We start from the raw sequence: 18,552 nt of genomic DNA on the forward strand, positions 1-18,552 counted from the left end.
CTTCCAATTTGGAGAACGGCTTAAAAAAAAGAAAGAAAAAAACCCCAGAAATAAATAAACGGAAGAAATTTCTGCAAGCCCAACAAGGCAGCACATACCGCCTCAAAACATTACAACTTCATTCGGGCTGAATCCGTCAGCGCTTTATAGATTTCCTTTTCCAGGGATGACGTACGGCTGGATTCATTTAGGACGGCTTTCGTTTAATCACTGTGATGACTCTACTTCAAAGTGTAAAATCAAGCCTCTCTTCCACACAAACACGTTTCACACAATAAAGCTGTGAAACATCTCCCTGCTTCACAAGCTGCTCCGCATTCTCTCGGTTTTGATCTGCCCATGTTTTATTTGCAGATTGCGCTACAGAGGTGGCACCGGTGCTGCTCTTCGTGCATAATAACTGGGTTTCTGGCCATGAGCCCACAACCGCTCTGAGCATCCAGTGGTCTGTGATTTCTCCCGATTACTGGCTCTTGAACCACCGGTCTGCAGTCTTCGTAGATGACCTCAGGCTGTTGAGTATCTCGGGAACCCAAGGGGGGGATTGCTGCCATGGCGATAAAGCCGGTAACTGGCCAAGCCTTGAAGCGGACAAACATCCTTGTACGGCCCGGGCTGGTACGGCTGCTGCTCTCAGACAAAGGCTCAAAAAATGTACGCAGAAATGTAAACATGGGCGCTGTTCGCCAGATGTTTGGCTTGATGCGACTGCAGCAGCCGGGGAGCGGGGTGTTAACTCAAAGTCAATTCCTCCTGGCAGGGCGTGAGTACAAATAGCCGCCCACGTTCTTTTATGGGGACCCTGCTTGTGGTTTCGTTTCTCAGATGCCGTTGAGCTAATGCAAAACTTTTTCTCTCCCCACTTTTTAAATGGTAACACCACAAAGACAAGACAGGGCAGAGGGCATGAAGCCAGAGATGTAGAGGGTGGGCACTTTAACTGCTCAGCAGGATTTTTCTTACTTCAAATTCTCAGAAAGTCAAATACTTTTTTTTTTTTTAACTACACTAGATTAGTGCAATTTTCCCTCCCAAAATTCAGGAAAAATACAGCTGGATAAAGGTTTTTGATGCAAAAGTGATTCCCTGAATTAATCTGCATGTGCTAACACTGCAACCATGCTGCACATGCCTCACAGCTCAATCATGAATTACTAGGGAAAGCCCACTCCAATCCCAAAATCTGGATTAGGGCCTTGTTCACATTATTTTCAAATGAACAGTAAATAAATCGTGGTCTAATCTCAGCTCCCAATTCCTGTAGTTGTACCCGTCTGTGATTTTACCTCCAGCCAGCCTTCAGGCAGCAATTTGCACGGCACACTTTTAGTGTGTCCACAGCTTGCAAAGACATATTAGAGACTGTCCAGTTCATTTGGTTGATTTAATAAAGTTCTCTGTGTCTGTTTCCTGTGACCCGCCGTGGCTAGAAAGCTCTCAGCGTGGGAGACGGCTGGACCGAAAGCAGCCGAAACACGCGTCATTAAAGTTTATGCTGTTCAAAGCAAATTGTTTAGTTAATAAAGCAGAACAACGACTTAATCGTAGTCTGCATGTGATTGACTGAAACTGCACAGAAATGTGTTATCAGTCAAATTACCAATGAGTTATAGCAAATGAGACAGAAAACACGCTAGCAAGAAATCCAACAACGTTAGCTGGTTAGCAGGGAAATGGGAAATTAATTTGTTCAAGGCGTCACCAGAATATGTGAATCGTCAGTGGAGAGAAACTTACGTTGGATTTAACTCTCCTACATGTCATTCTTTGACTGGACCGTCTAAAGCTACAGATTTTTCAAGCATTTACCAGGCTCCCGACCAGTTGCAGATTTGGGAGTTGCACACCAAATCAGCAACTGGTTTCTGAAACTTTCTTCAACTCAAACTTAAGACATTTTTAAGATTACAAAGTAACATTTAAAACCTATATACTGATGGAAAAATATGCCGTTAAGCACGTTTCTTTAACGTGCTTATTCAGTCATATCCTGTTGCATGCCCCATTTCTGGACCGTAGTTGCTCCCTCTCCCAAAAACTTTAGTGTAGGTCTCACTGTTTGGTTCCTGCAGTTTGATTTTAGACTTTTGGACTCTAAATTGCACTTAGCTTCATTGACAACGTTCGTTGACAACAGAAGTGAATCAATGAAGAAAACTAACCAACTGGTGATAAATTTGCATTTTTATCCATGATGAAAAAAAAAAAGCTAACTGGCTAACTAGGGTATGTTTGCTACTGGTAGCCTCAACTGCTTGAAGTCACAGAATACACTGAAGGTGTCCAACTCAAACCTTTGCCTGATGGGAAAGTCCCGCAGGAAAACAAAAAGACTACATACAGCCTATGAGAATAAGCCGAAATTAAACAGACCTGCCATAACGAAATTTAAGACCTGTGGTTAACGTATTTAAGGCCAACTTGTGTTTCTTTAAATGAATTTAAGACGTTTTAAGGCCTTAGTTTTAAACACATGAATTTAAAACTTTTCAAGAATATGTGGACACCCTGGTATTGTTAAATGACTCAGATTTGTGTTAGACCAACATCGACCTTTTCCAAATCACACACAAAAAAACTACAATCTAATTTAAAGCCTCCCATAAAGAGTCCCTGGCCATCTGATTTCAAATCATATTTGGAGCTAATTTCTCTGCTGCCTCCCAGGAATTAGACGGTTGATACCAACACCAAACCCCCGACAGCTGCTGCTGCGTTCCACTGTACAGCCGTCCAGCCCAGAAACAGAAACCAGCATCACTGGCCTTCTGGCTAATCTCATTTTCTCCTCCCCGAGCAACGAGGCCGACAATCTCAGGCCAACATCCGGCCTCCAAATCAAATCACAGCTTTAAGAGCAAACTTTTGCCTGGTGAGGGTTTAATAAAATAGCAAACCTCCCAGAGATTTTACACTGGGAAATGATCATTTCTTAAACTGAAGAGAACGTTCTCTGTTTTAGGTCTTAGCAACACCAAGTTACCTCTAGGTGGAGCTGGTCAATCGGCTTTTAAAAAAAAGATTAAGGTTTTTCCCATTTTTAGTCACTCTGTTCCTTGTAAAGTTTTTCATTTGGGTTTGTGGTGATGTCAACATTTCTGCCATAATTTCCCTCACCCTCGACAAGAACGAAAACAAGCAGGCCCTTAAAGAGCAGACTTTTGAAGTGAGGCTGTGGTGGTTCCGATATCCCACCTGCAGTATGTCATTTTCTTGCGTTCCTCATTTATTACAACTTGTTGAGATTAAAACTAATGGCTAATCAGAGCAGGACAGAGCTCTACAGTGTTAAAAAGAAACCTGGAAATGGTTTGTGTGAATGTTTTTTCAAAGTAAGGCCACTGATTAATCACACAGGACATTGAGGTCGGAGGAGGTGCGCCATCGATGATCTTCCAGAGAGAAACGTTGAGATAAGAACATATACAGGGGAAACTAATAAGTTAAGCAGTCTGAAGAGCAAAAATATTACTGATTGAGACAAACTGCCTTATTTTATTTCATGTATTTTTTTCTAGGTTAGCTGCAAATGTTTTTGTTTTTAAGCGTTTCACACAGGGGGATTATTGGTGGCGCACCGCCTCCAATCTCCCTTTTCCATGTTTATCAGCCTCTTTGCAAAAAAAAAAAAAAAAAAAAGACATTTTAAATAAAGATTTAAAAATCAATAAAGTGACTTTCATATAAACGCTTTGATATACAACAGCTGCCGGCTTCCACTTCCTGTACTGATTTAAACTGATCCTGAGTTAAGATGTAAAGAGTATTTTTTACAGCAGGTAAGATATTATCTGAATTTATGAACCAAAGCAAATGTTCCTAACCTGCATTAAATTTATTAGACTCAAAATAAATGCATCAGTGTAGATGAGGTCAGTTGGTGTGTCCTTTGAGAAAAATGGTGGGAAGTAAGTTTGTAGCAATAATCAATTAAAGTCAAAATGAATTAAAATGTGCTGGATAATTTGAATTCTGATATTGACGATTTATTTGTTTACAGAAACTTCATAATCCATTTTATTTATGTTGCGGTCGCGTATGCTTTTTTATTTCCATTTTTTATTATGTCATTATCGTTATACAAGTCTCAAAATGACAATATTATCGTTTATCGCAATAATTACTGGGACAATTTATTGTCCAGCAAAATTTGTTATCGTGACATTTTTTCCTGCACTCATTGATCAGAGCCAATCAGGAGAATATTGGCAGGTTGCAACGTCTTCCTGAATGACTGGTGCATTTCTAACAGATGGCAAAATGAAAAACTGGGCCAATTTCAACTCATCTGACTCAACACATGAAGATGAGGAACTTAAAGAGCGTAAAAAAGGAGAATGGAAAACAAGACGGGACATAAGAAGGAATATGGAGACAGGAAAGTTGGCAGCGGCGCATAAAGACTCGTCCAGGGGACTTCTAGTGTTCAGACATAGCTAAGCACCGATGTGTGAACATCCTCGCGCCACACTCTCTGCAAGGTTTCAAGGAAAACCCGGCGACCCCAGCTGCTAACCGGACAGATCTGAAAACCTAAGCCTGAAGCTTCTCTCGGTTCTCCCCTGATGGGACCAAAACGTTTCGCTCAAATCGGTCCGTGAGCTCCGGAAAACACACTCCCAACTCAGTGCACACCATCCATGTGGTCTTTCATTTTATTTCGGCACACTTTTTTCTTCATGAACCTTCTTCACTCGCTTTGATTTTCTTAGTCTGAACGGCACAAACACAGAGCGCACACACACACACACACACACACGCACACTATTTACAACCACGCAGACGAGCTTAAGGTGCATGACCATGAACGTGAGCAGAAGCCTGCGATACTTGTTTGGTACTCTCAGCAGACCTTCAGGTCTCCATGTTTTGCTTCTGAACATGCGTCCGGCTCTGGAAGGAGGTCACCGATTACGACAGGAAGACATCAGAGGGCGACGGGGTTGAAAGCCGAGCGTCTGGCAGGCTGTAAACTTCAGTGAAAGCAGACAGGAACAGGCAAAAAAAATAAAATAAAATAAAAACGCTTGTTGCTTCCCTGCCTTTTTTTTTAAATTTATTTTTCTTCCTACAAGTGTATCCAGTGGCGGATGAGATACAAAGTAAGCGGGCGAGGAGGAATAGCTTCGCCTCTCACTGTGACGAGGGAACGATGGGGAAAGCAGTGATTTTTTTTTTTTTTTGTTCATCCAGTGGTTTCGTCCCACCGACGCTGAACTTGTAAACCCATTGTTGTCATTTCTGTGTTCCCTTTTTAAAACCCGAAAATAATCTGAAGAGCTTTTAAATCCCTGCATCGCCTTCGTCATCGTCGTCCGTCGAGATTTCGTCCGTCGGCGTCAGCCCACCTCCAGAGCTCAGTGCGAAGGCCACTCTCGGGCACTTCTGTTAGGTATTTTCCCAAAGCGTGGTCTCTCAGACTTCATTCGTTCTGGACTTTGTGTTTATAAGGGTTCTCTAGGAGGTAGTGATACCTTTTATGGTTCTCCAGCATGTACTTGGGGGCAAACATGTGCTCTTTGGGGTCCGCAGGGGGATATTCCTGCACGGAGCCGTCAAACCAGCCCCCTGTCCGGATCAGTTCCCGGATGTAGTTGAGGTCGCGTTTGTCTTCGTAGTCCCCCCACCTGGGGAAGTCCCCATTCTGCGCCGACACCAGCTTGAAGTAAATCCCCTCGGGCGTGAAGCACCAGGAGCAGTGCCAGCCGGCAAAGTGGAAGGGGCTCCCCACGGACCACTGCACCAGGATGTGGCCCGTGTCGTTCTCGTACTTGCGGAAGCCCGGCATGGTGTAGTACTCGCGGCGCCGCAGCTTGATGCCGTCGCCGTCGTAGACGTCGCGGAGCATCCCGAGCGTGCAGCCAGACACCACCTCCAGAGTCCCAAACTGCTTCCAGAAGAAGCCGTACAAAGACTGGAGACAGAGAGACAACCACAGTTACAAACAGCTCCGCCGTACGGTCGCCGTGCAGACGCCACTCCACGGCGTACGGCTCGCGTACCTTTCGCATGTGTATGGCGAACGGTTCGGTCCAGCCGTCGAACAGCTTGAGGAAAAGGAGGCCTTCCTGCGCCGGGATTTCGTCGGCGTCGTTGATGACGAACACGTCGTCCGACCTGGCCCCCTTCACCCTGGACAAGCCGTTCCGCGTCAGGAACGTCCGCAGATAGTCGTCGGCTATCCATCCGTCCTGCCGGCCGCCGTCGGGGAAGTGGTCGAGGAACACGTAGAGGATCTTATGACGGACGTAGTCGTACGTACCGTTCAGAAGGAGACGCAGGAAGCTAGGGAGACAGATAAAGGGAAATCGTCAACGCTAAAGTTGCCATTTCCAATTCTCTTAACATGGGCCAGAACCAGCTAATGGGCCGCTGGTCAGTCATTTCAAACTTACAGTGCCTCATTTCGTCACACTTATGTATTTAATACGATTTGATGTGACAGACAAACCGGTTGGTCTACCACCAAGTGATAGATCAACGGGTTTATCGGTTGGCCCCTTCATCCCTTGGATGATGGGAATCCAAAATAACACATGGTTTTCATCATTTTTTACAAATAAAAAATGAAAAGAATGGTGTGTAGCTGTTTTCAACCAAGCCAGCACTTTGTAGACCTTTTCCTCCAACGACAGCTAGAAGGGTTTTGGGCCGTGTCTCTGCCAGCTTTTCTCATCTAGAATAAACATTCTAGATGTTTATTCATCTAGAATAAACATAGATTTTCAATTCATTCCACAGACTCTTAATTGAAGTTAGGTCTGGATTTTGACTGGGACAACACTCCAACATTATTTGATTTTAACTCCAGTTTAGGTAGGTTTGTAGTCAATGTAAAACTCTTTTCATTTTCAGATAAACTGAACTTTGCTGTTAGATGTCTGGGAAAAAGTTGTAGGACCCTGGTTTAAACATCACGGCTGACCCGTCTCAGGTCCTCTTTGGTCTTTGCGATGCTTTTCGTTTATAGATCTTCTCCAATAAATCTCTTAAGGCCTTCATAGAAAATTTTCAGATTTGTATTTGGAATGAAGAGTCTCTGTAAAGCTGCTAAAATCAAATTTCTCTGCCTAACCATTTCCCTTGGTGAATTAAAAATGAATTATGATTGCGGTTATTCTGTCTAACAGAAACCGACGAGCCCAGACGATCTCCGTTGGGTCGAGAACCAAACAGAGATCCAAACCGAATCCGCTGAGCATCCGCTTGACAAACACCATCTCTCTGCACAGACGACCCTGCTCAACACACAGCAGATTTCCTGAGAGGAGCAACTCTATTAACCTGTTAATACGCGTAGCCAAAAAAAAAAAAAAAGCAGCGTGTGTAGCCGCTGTCATGCTGTGATACGTCCTGTGACTGAACACACCAATCTCCCTCCTCGCCCAGTCAATCATGCCTCTCGTCATAATCTCCTGGAAAATTGCTTTCAAGGTGTCTCACGTCGTTGCCGAAGAAACCAAACTGTAATTATTATTCTGCACACTGAGTCTCAGCAAGCATAAAGAATGACTGCGTACAAGGGAAGGAAGCTGGAGAAAAACACTCAAAGCAACAGCAGTTTGTTTTTGTCATCTGAATGGGAACGTAGAGCACGAATGGAGCTTCTCTGGTATTGATGACCTTAAATCAGGCATTCAGCAGAGCATCGACAGGTACGGCAGCGTCAGAAAAGCTGCAGCAGCAACCAAAGCACAAATCTTGTTTCGGAGCCGTGAAAATGGCTAACATTGGCTTATTTTAAAACTAATTCGACACGTTTTGTTTTGAACCTGTCCAAGATGAACAAAAAACAAAATCCACAACAAAAGGACGATCTCTGACTTTGACCAGAAACGAGTCACACCAGGATTGAATGATTCCAGCAACACACATTTGGTGCTCTGCACTATCCAATTTCAAAATTAATTTCCAGATACCAAAAAAAAATTAAAAATTTCCATAGAAGTGGTCACAGAACATTTGAGCACAAATTTATAATGCGTCATTAAAAATAACCTAAAAATGAAAAGAATAAGTAAATAAAATCCGATATCTTAAAATTGTTAGACATGAGCAGTTATTGTAAAAACAAAGTACAACCACTGTCAATTCAACAGCTTTACTTATCAGCTCATTAATACTGATGTTGCCTTTATTGAGTTTTTGAAATGAAATTTAATCTAAAAAGCACAAAAGCACACAATGGATCCAAAACTCACTGATTATTCAACAGAAATAAAGCTGAGAAGGGAAAGCTGTAAGTGAGTAACCTAAGGCAGCAGCCATTCGTTGATGATTAAATGCATTTATTTAAACTGTTTAGGTTTAATAGGAGCGTCTCAGTAAAGGCAAAAATGTTGGAAGTGTGTCTGCTACGGCTTGGTCAAAGTTGGACCCGAAACAACTGAAAATCCTACAACCGAGTGTTAGACAAAGAACACTCTGTTTTGTTTTATTTTGGATATTTAACACTTTAACTGTAATGTCCCAGTTAAAGTTCAGACCTAAACCTGACGCGGCGCCCGTGCAGAGACACGTCCGTAAACCTCCAACGACTGCATGGATGCTGTAAAGTCGGTCACAATTCCTCTGCAATTATGTGAGAGACTGATGGAGGAACTTTGATTGCCGTTAAAGACTTCGACACAAGCTGTTGACTCAGGCCGTGTACTTTGTTTAACCACCCATAGCTTTTCATTGTGGATTTATTTGTGCTGGATAAATAATAAAGTGTAATATGTTGTATGTTTTTCAATCAGAGTTAAATAACTTGATGATCTTAGAGATATTTTAACCAGACATCTAAAGCTTTAGCCTGTCACAATAAGCTATAAATCAGTTAATCACATGAGATATTAACAACTTTCACTTGGACAACAGTTGTCAAAGAGACGCTCCCATTTCATATCGCTGAAAAGCCGCCATTTTGAGAAACGTTGCAAACATTCGACACCCGGTGTGAAGTAGTTGGTCTGCACAACCTGCCACTTTTGCCTGTTTTCCCTGTCAAAACAGAATGACCGTAACAGAAATTGCTCTGTTTTGTTTTATTCTGGATATTTAAAATGTCTTCTGGTATCAGAGTTAAATTTTCTTTCGAAATTCAAGTTTGTTTGACTTTTCAGTATGTGTGCTCACATTATTATGCCATTATTATTATGAGTTGAAACTGGCTTTAACATGACAATATTATCGTTCATCGCGATAACGTCTGGAGCAATTTATCGTGCGGTAAATTATATTACTGTGATCGTGCATTACATCCCGCTCCCAGATGAAGAAACGAAGATTGTGCCATACCTCAGCGGCCGTTTCTCTCCATATGCGGTAAAGTTTGACTCGCACACCAGGAACAAATCCACGGCCCGCGAAAGCTCGTGAAAGCGCGTGTGCAGCAGGTCGAACTCGTGGTTGATGTTGATGGCGTTGATGACTCTCCGCGGCGTCTTTCTGGGCGTCAGCCGCTCCTTCGTCGGCAGGTTGGAGTGGTACACCATGGTGGGAACCCCACAGTAAGGTCCGTGCCAGCCCGGCCGGCAAACACACTTCACCAGCTGCTTCCCGCTGCCCAAAGGCTGACCTTTGCCCTTTGCCTTTCCGGGCTGCTGCTGCTGCTGAAGCCCCAGAGGTTTCCGCTGAGCGGCTTTATCCACGTCCAAAACGTCACCAGCTGCACCCGCTGCTGCTTTTACAGAGGATTCCTTAATCTCCGTCCCCTGTCTGAAACAGTAGGCCCCACGACTCGTGCGCACAAAATACGAGGTTTTGTCATCCTGGAGCTGGTGACTGCGGGTGTGAAGGTCTCCCATGGACTTTATCGGGTTGGACAGCTTTTCTTTCCCTAATTGTTCCCACAGTTTTTGTAGGCTGGGGTCAACGTGACGATCGTCACTTTGTTTCTAGGAAGGAAGAAGGTAAGAAGGAGTTCAGGTACACTTCAGGTAAACACTGGCATTTCATTTACCACATATTTACTATTAGCACACATTGGCTAACTCTGAAAGTATGTTTATTTGTAAAACAATCGCTCTAGAAATAAGTGTTGTCTACTAAACCTTCAAAAGATTTTTTTTTAAAAGGTCTCAGCTGGAGGTCTTTTAAGGAATTACATTAAAAAAATATACAAAAGTTGTCAGTGCTAACTAAAACATTAGCTGCACTTACCCCAAAGCACTAATAATAAAACATTACTTCCATTTGCTGAAGGCGCTATACCAACATGGTACTTAGCAGAAGCTAATGGTATACCGCTAAATTCAACCAAGAGGAGAATGTGAGAACAACTCACACATAAGAAGTTTTGCATGTATTTGTTTAATTAACAGCCCTGGTTGTTAATTTCCCTCTGGGATTCATAAAGTATTTTTGAAGTTGTTTATGCGGGTGCTCTATTCTGCTTAAAATATATCCAGAAAAGCTACCGTAATTTAGGAGACGCTATGTGCTCTTAGCATTTTCAAAGTTAGCAAAACAAATAACTAGCTTAACTATTAGCACATTAGCGGAGGTGTACCCTCCACTGCTTACATATTTATATTTTCCGTGTGACAGGCACAAAATTATGTTGTGCTTGTGGAGGCTTTCAGGTCAAAGAGGATTGTTCATATGGAGGAGAAAAATCAGAAAGCTAGCCTTCACATGGCTCTCGGCTCTGTTGTAGAACTGAACACAGAAACAACCAAGAGTGTAAAAAAAAAAGTCAGACATTCTCCTTCTACAGCTTGTGTCAATCGTTTTACCACTCATTATCTTAATATTTACCAGTCCACATAAGAGACAGATTTTATCTTTCAAATTGAAATATATTGACAAACCAAACACAAAATCTATTTTTGTCAGAATATATTCGGACCATCTCGATGATGGGAGTGAGAAGGTCTTATATTACGTCACCTTCCTAAAATGATGGTCTAAGTCTTTTTTTTTTTTTTTTTTGCCAAAAGATGGTTTAGGTAAAAAAACAAACAAAAAAAAAACTTTTGGCAAAATTAAGTGACGTAGGCCATCATTTTAGAAAGGTGACAATATCATGAATGCACTTAAACCTGTGTTGATAATACTCTAATATAAACTATTCGACAAAAAGTTAATCAAAACTGAAAAAAAAAAATCTCTATCATATAATGTTATAAACTGAGGTCACCATCCTCCTCTGCCTTCATTTAGACAAAGATGGATCGACCATCCCGACAAAACAAAAGACAAGCCTAAGCTTTTCTCTTGTATCAGGAGGCATGATTTATCTTTATAGCCGTATATTCCACTCTGCATGCACTGTTAGCATGCAGTAACTCAGAAAGCCAGGGTGTTGAACCTCTCTTGGCGAGTCTCCCAGCTGGTTCTCCTCTGGTTTTTCCCAGGGATGCGGGGGCTCCGGCTCCTTCATCGCTCTCACCTCGAAATGCTTAAGGCCGGCCATGCCGGCGACTCTGGCGTTGGTGTTCAACGCTCCCGGGTCTACCGCTCCCCCTCCTCCGCCTCCGTCCCCCAAAGACCCCGCCCCTCCGCCAGGCTTCACCGCGCCCTGGCGGAGGACGGGCAGCGGCGGGGCCTCTTCGGGAGAGGCGGGACTGAGCGGGGTGGAGGCGACGCCCTTCTCCCTCCAGAAGAAGCCCGAGACCATGATGAAGGACTTGATGTTGGGGTACGGAGCGGAGAGCTCGCGCAGCAGGGAGACGTAGTGCAGGGCCTTGTAGTAATGGAGGAAGGAGATGACACACAGACCCACCGTGCACAGCAAGAACACTCTGTGCCGCCGCATTTTCATCCTGATGGGGAAAGAAGTGGACAGAAAGGAGGAAACGTGTCAATAAAAACGTGACATCCATAGGCTGATGAAGCCAGCTCAGCACACAGACCCAGTAAAGCACCAGGCTCCGACATCTTCACACGTCTTGTTCTCCATCGAGAAACTTTGATGGAGTTCAAAGAGATGTCATGTGACGGAGCGATGCAGAGTTACCTCACAGTGGTGAAGAATTAGGAAAGCATGTTTTTTTTCCCCCAAGCATTTTGCAGTTGGAAATCTTAAAAGAAATGCGACGCACATTTCTATTCGACCTTCAAAACTCAGATTAAACACCTTTTCCTGCAGTTACAGCTGGAAATCCTTTGCATTACGTATCTATCAACTTTGAAGATGATACATTTACGCTCATTTGTAGCAAGAATAACTTTAACTAAGACTGGAACTGAACAGCGCATCCTCAACTGGATTGATGCAGAGCAAAAACAAAACCTTACATAGCATATTTTGGTTGAGTTTCTAGCGTACTACACTTGAAAGAAGAAAAAAAAAAAACTTAAATGTTTTTAGCAAGACATGAGAGCTTGTTGTAGCTCGATGATTAATTTTAAAAACGTACTAGTTCTACTGGCAGATTATTTAATTCATAACATGAGAAAAATGTCTCGTTATAAATGAAATAATCTGCCAGTTGAACTAGCATTTTTTTCTTATCAATATTAAGAAATAATTGACCTAAAGCAACCTCTTGCTTGTTTTACATCTTGCTGAAAAGTTATCTGTAAGTTAGTTTTGTCTTATTTCAATTGTACTGAGATATATATTTTTTCCAGAAACTCGACCAAAAATGCTTGGTAAGATTTTGTGTTCTTTGCAGTGTGTCTATACTTTGACTGGGCCAGCATATGAACAAGCCTTGGCGTTAAGCTAATGCTAGCTGATTTTAGCCCAAGGGGGATTGTGATGACGACATGAATCATAACAAACCCTAATGTTGGTTTTCCCAGCCTCCAACAGCTTTTTGTCAAGCTTTCCGATACCAAAAAGCATGATGCTGCCACTGCCATGTTTTCCATCGGGATGATGTGCAGAGTTCAGTTTCTTCCAGGCATTTTTCGCAACTTGCTCAATCTTGGGCCTCATTTGGACACAATATCTTTTATGAGCAGCCCATTTCAGCTTAATTGTGAGATTTTTCACATTTTGGAACATTGCTTTTGTAACCTAATCCTGCTTTCAACTCGTTCACAACCAAACTATACTGTCTCGCGTAGTTTATTTCTAGATAAATTACACTTTAGTAAAGTTCATTCACCAATTAGGCGAGACCTGGAGGGAGTTTGTTGTACTGGATATAATTTATTTGTATAAGAGGGGGCTAAATACCAAACCGCACCACACTTTTCAGATTGTTAATGGCGTTGCTACCGCCACGTGTCACTACTTTGTGTCAACACGTCTAATAAAAGTCCCACTGATACACAGCGAAGGCTGTTATTTTAACATGACAAAATATAGAGAAAGGTGCCACGTAATCAAATACTTCCGCAATAAACTGCATGTGAAGTGAGTGTTGCGCAGAAAAAGGAAGTCAGAACAGCAATGACCGAAACACAGATGACAAGGTGAGAAGTGACAAAGAGTTTAAGCCTTCCAAGCTCAGCTAATGTTCAAACAGGTCCCAGAAATTGGTCTGTTTTCAAACGTTTTCCATTTTCATAAAAGTTTCCACGTACAAGTTTTTTTTTTTTAAATAGAGCAGCTGCAAGAATTCACTCTCGACTCGAGTGAACTGCAAGGTTCACTTTCAAACGAGTTGGACCGCTGGAGTGGAAAGTCCTCCAGATCCGGCAGAAGAGCAGATGCTGTGATGACTCCACCGATCTGTTTTATCAACGCGGTCACAGACACTCGCAGCGTCCTCAGCATCCTCTCTGTACGGGAACCCAGCAGTGACGAGCGTGAGCACCAGAAAATCCCAGACATTCCGAACAAAATGTCTCGTTTGTGCATAAAAACAAGCAACGCGTTAAATCACTACCACATTTAGAGCCGAGCCGGCACCAACAGGCTGCGCATATGTGGAGGACTTATGATGAAACGGAGCGCATTCAATGAATAAAAGTAAAAAAATCACGCGTGCGTGTTGGAATATCAGAGAGGCAGCCGTGACCCGGTCACATCCGCTTCAAACCTTCCACTCGCAAAGTGAACTGTAACTCTAGGAGCGGGAGTTAAAGCCAGCAGCGTCAAACGCTTGTGAATCCAAAGTGCCAAGCGCAGGGTTCAGGAAAAACAGACCGGCAGTCTGGAACTAAATACTGCTGCGGTCGCCCGGTTGCAAATAAAACCATATTTAACAAAGGCGCAAAGCACATATGACTAAGTCAGGCCGCCTGCGCTTGGGCCAGAACAGAAATCAATTTAGGGCTCGACCACGGCGGCTCTTCTGGTAAATCCTGCATGTTGAGGCGGCCCGGCCTCTTGCTCTCCTTTCTGCTTTTGTGGCGCTTGCAGGTTGTGAAACAGTGATTTGTTTTGATTTGGTCGAGTTGACGCCGAGAGAAAAACGTGCACAGGTTTGGACAGGCGCGGCAGAAGGAAAGTGCACCTCGTGTTAGCTCCGGAGTTTTCAAATTTAGAGAAAAAACTAAAGATGTCTAAGTGACATATAAAGACGCAAGAGACGGCCTTACAAGTGCAAGTCACGCAAACCTTTTAGTGTGACGTAAAACCTGTTCAGACTGTGATGTCGTGCGTTACTAGAAACACGTTTGGCCTCCAAATTGCAATCATACTTTTCTTTTCTTTTTACCTTTGTTTATACAAGCTATCTCATTTAGATCCAAAATCTCATTAACCAGACAGACCGGCTTTGATAACAAAACAAATCATTAAGAAATTTGACTCAATAAGATAAGCTAATGAAATATAAGTTTAAAACAAGGGCACGTTTCAGAAGATTTCTCTTTTTGTCTTGAAGTTTGAATCGTCCCAAAAGAATCAAAGTGTGTGTTGACAGAGTAGAATAAGAAAATTATTTTTTATTTATTTTTTACATTTATGAAATCTTATGTGGAGAAACCAAATGTTCTCCAGGTATTCAGAAAAAAATGGTATCAACTAACCAAGAGTTGACACCAAAAATATAAACGATGAAAACGTGTGAATGCTACACATCTATTCAGACACGCACCAAAAAACACAAGACAACTACACATTTCTTATGTTGAAGTTCATTTTAATACGTTTTGGATATACACAAGGTCACATTTTAAACTTCCAGCTCTTCATAAAACGCTTAATTTCTTTGGGTTAATGCTGGGTTTAAATCTGTGTATGTAAACGTTTGGATGCAGAAATGATAAAGGAATTGTAAAATTTGTAAATGAACTCTTGTGGGAATAAGGTGCAGAAGCTGTAGCCCCGTAACTATATGTGGATACATTATAAAATAGAGTTGAGATTTTGTTATGACAGATGCTTTAATAGTTTAACAAAGATCCTACTTAAAACTAGAGATGCACCGATCTGATATTAATATCTGTATCGGTCCCAAAATTGAAAAAAAAAAAATCTAGACAGGGTATCAGTCACAATGTGCTCGATCCATAAGGGCAGATCTATTCAGTCTAGTTCTACGCTTTGTCCTCTTGTTGTAGTTTATTTTACATGTTCTACAAACGTAGTCAACCTATTTATTATACATTGGCTGTTCTAGACCTAATTTTACTGACTGAACAAACTAAAGTTGTCTTTACATGTTTGATGAAGCTTCTGAAGCTTCTGGTGTGTTTAAGTGCGCTGTAATGGTGCAGAGTTATCCGATAAATTTGCAATTTAGTACATTCACGTCTGTGTTTAAGAAAAAGAAACGTTATAATTAGTTCAGCTTTGGTTTCTGTATCGGAATCAGCCGATACTAAATCTGTATCCGTATCAGCAGCGAAAAAAAGTGGATTGGTGCCTCTCTACTTCAAATTCCCCTTTCTTTTCACCCGATTTTGAATTTGGAAAGCTCTGCAGCAGAGAGAAGAATCCCAAGCCGTCGGCCCAAAAGTCCAAAAGGCAGCAGCAGCAGGTAGTTCAGCAGACAGAGCCCACCACCAGTCCGTACACAAAAATCACTTACGGATGGAGCAGCCGCCATTTTTGGGGTGAATTCAGCCGACCAGAAACCCTGGGCCATCTAAGCCAAGTCATGACCGTCGAAACTAATCCAGGTTGCTCATGTCAGCGGTTGCTTCCACAATGTTCCTGCCGAGCGATCCTGCCTGTATGATAACGCACAGGGTGGAGTTTTACAAGTCAAACAGAGTCCGCAATGCTGCTCCTGCGATTAAAAAGGGACAATGCACCTTTCCTTCAAGTTCAACAAATGTCCCCGCCCATGAGTCGCCCGCATGGGACGACTGAACACATGCTAGAAGCCGCACACCACACACACACACAAAAGAAAAAATGTTAGCCTTCTGGAATAACTCACCATCTCTCTTCTTTGTTAACCCAACTGTTATTAGAGGCATGGCCCATATCAGGAAGATCTCTGCTCCCTACCTGCAATAAATGTTTCATTGTGTGGTTTTATGTTCCTTTTACACACCTTTAGAACAATCAACACCCGACAAGAGAGCTTTTGTAAGTTTTGACCGCAAACAACCCTTTGGTATGGAGAGTCACAAACACTGAAGAGGGACAATTCTCCCCATTCACAGTAAGCCGTGTGAACATGGGAGCCTGCAAACACTGAACGTTTCACCAACGTTTTTTATATAAATTCATTCACAATAAATGTTGCAAAAAAACAAAACATGGAGACGATTGATTAAACATTTTGAAGAAAATCCGCAGGAACTGCAGCAAAGATAAGATTTATTGTCATTGTCATCAACAGATTACAACGAGATTGAGATTTGCTCGACTCGAGTTAAGATGCAGGTTATGTGTATATACATAATATACAAAAATAAAGAAATAAATAGTACAAAATGAGAAATAAATAGACATCAGAAGATGGTTGCAGCGCCTGGAGGTGTCGCAACAGAATTTACATTTATAACAAAGTGGTGTCAAGAGCAGAAGTTCTTATGCCTTTGAATTTAGTGCCATGATTGCCATCGGGTAAAAACTGTTTTTTAGGCGATTAGTCCTGGTTTTTATTGCTCTGTATCTCTTGCCTGATGGCAGCAGCTGGAAGAGACCATGGTCAGGGTGTGAAGAGTCATTTAAAATGTCCAAAACTTTCTTGTGGAGCCTGGAAGTGTAAATCTGTTCCATAGTGGGGACGGGGCGGCCTATGGTTGCCTAAGAGTGGAACGTTAGGGATTTCAAGTTTCTATAGCAACCGCTTTAAAACCGGGGGCCATTTTTACAAGCCGTGGATGACGAGACGTTCACTTGCCGACTAACTGTAAGGTCACGCAGCGTCCACACGTTTCCAACACGGGCCGGAGTGCCAAAGTTGGAAATATGCAAATTGTTTTTCAACGTTAAAATGCAAAATGATTTTGTAGTTACATTTTTTCCCCTCATCTGCTCAGCAATAAATGAAACACATTTTGATGAAAAAAAAAAAAGAGGCGGTTTATAATAGTTTGGTTTTATCAGTATTATAATATTACATTGTAACTTTTTATTTGTCTGATTCAGTTAGCTTTGATTCATTTTTAAGAGTGTGTTTTTATTAGCTAAATGTTTAGTTTTAGTCTTTATTATAGTGGTAGTTTTAGATTTTGCTTTGGCTAATTCTTGGTGCAGAATTCAAAAAGGCTAATAAATATATTCGTAAACACAAAAACAAAACACGTTATAGCTATGATTTCAGTACGTTTTAGAAACACGCAGTGTAGTTAGTTTAAGTTTTCATTATTTTGTTTGTTTTAATTGATTATAATAACCTTGCAAAAAGGCACTATTTTTTTAAAAACAAAAGGTGGAGAGTTTCCTAACTTTTTTTTCAGTTTATTTGGTCTATTACATCTTTGAGTCTCTTCCCACCAAGAAAAATGGAAATTTTCCTCAAAAAAAGCTTCTATTAAAGTTTAACAAAGTAACTCATCCCTGAATGTTTATAGTTCTATTGCTATGAAATTTAATTAAAAAGAAAAATACTTTGCGCCTAACACTTTCTGTCAAAGAAGAATTAGATTGAAATTGACATGATGAAAAAAATTACAGAAGTGTCCACTGGAGGGCCAAATTTGTACTATTTCCGAACTGCATTGGTTAAGGGGTGGGCGGCACACAAATTTGTTCAAAGGGCCAAAAACGTTTCCGGGGAAACACTTTGGACCCTCTGAATTAACAGATGATCATGAAATGATCATAATGGACAAATGTATTCTGCAGGTGTAAAATGTGATTGGCTGAGCCTTCCACGAACGCCCATGTGAGTGTGTGATCGCACGCTTTAATATGATTGGATCCGCTGTGCAGGTAGTTGCACAACAGAGCTTCCCCTTCCTGAATTTGAGAGATTCGTTTTGAAGAAACAGGATCTCGGCGAGGAGGAGTTCACACACACAACTGAAAAGCAGAACAGTGCGCTGGTTGCCTCTGTGCGACGGTCAGTGATGCCAGGCCTGACCGACTGACGGTGTTAGACATGCAATGGCGAGATTAGCAAGAACTTGATGTGTCTCAAAAATGAATGGAGAGATAAGAAAACTGACCAGGGAGGCTCCTGGGAGGCCTACAACAGGATAGAGAGGCAAAATGACAGATTATCCTGATAATAATAAACATTAAAAAGACTAAACACATGTTGGTTTCAAAAAGCAGATTAAAAGTTACTAAAAGAAAAAAAAAAGTCCTTTCTCTAGTAA

The 18,552-nt window shown here is 41.9% G+C and overlaps 1 protein-coding gene across 7 annotated transcripts in view; it reads right to left on the bottom strand.

Annotated features, from left to right (window-relative positions):
• Nucleotides 1-4,073: 4,073 nt before the first annotated feature.
• mgat3 (mannosyl (beta-1,4-)-glycoprotein beta-1,4-N-acetylglucosaminyltransferase) overlaps nucleotides 4,074-18,552 on the bottom strand; it is a 58,935-nt gene continuing 44,456 nt past the window's right edge. For 3 of the 7 annotated variants that reach the window (XM_023333614.1, XM_023333613.1, XM_023333615.1), the window contains exons 2-6: nucleotides 15,861-16,002; nucleotides 11,297-11,750; nucleotides 9,283-9,881; nucleotides 6,003-6,285; nucleotides 4,074-5,914 (exon numbers count right to left, since the gene is read on the bottom strand). In XM_023333614.1, the coding sequence (XP_023189382.1) occupies nucleotides 5,423-5,914; nucleotides 6,003-6,285; nucleotides 9,283-9,881; nucleotides 11,297-11,750; nucleotides 15,861-15,931 (1,899 nt within the window). In that variant the 5' untranslated portion in view covers nucleotides 15,932-16,002 and the 3' untranslated portion in view covers nucleotides 4,074-5,422. Of the gene's footprint in view, nucleotides 5,915-6,002; nucleotides 6,286-9,282; nucleotides 9,882-11,296; nucleotides 11,751-15,860; nucleotides 16,003-16,214; nucleotides 16,474-18,552 lie in introns of those variants that run through there. The other 4 variants (XM_023333617.1, XM_005812725.3, XM_023333616.1 and 1 more) reach the window with 3 other exon arrangements.

Source organism: Xiphophorus maculatus, chromosome 5, assembly GCF_002775205.1.
Source record: "Xiphophorus maculatus strain JP 163 A chromosome 5, X_maculatus-5.0-male, whole genome shotgun sequence".
Taxonomy (NCBI): domain Eukaryota; kingdom Metazoa; phylum Chordata; class Actinopteri; order Cyprinodontiformes; family Poeciliidae; genus Xiphophorus; species Xiphophorus maculatus.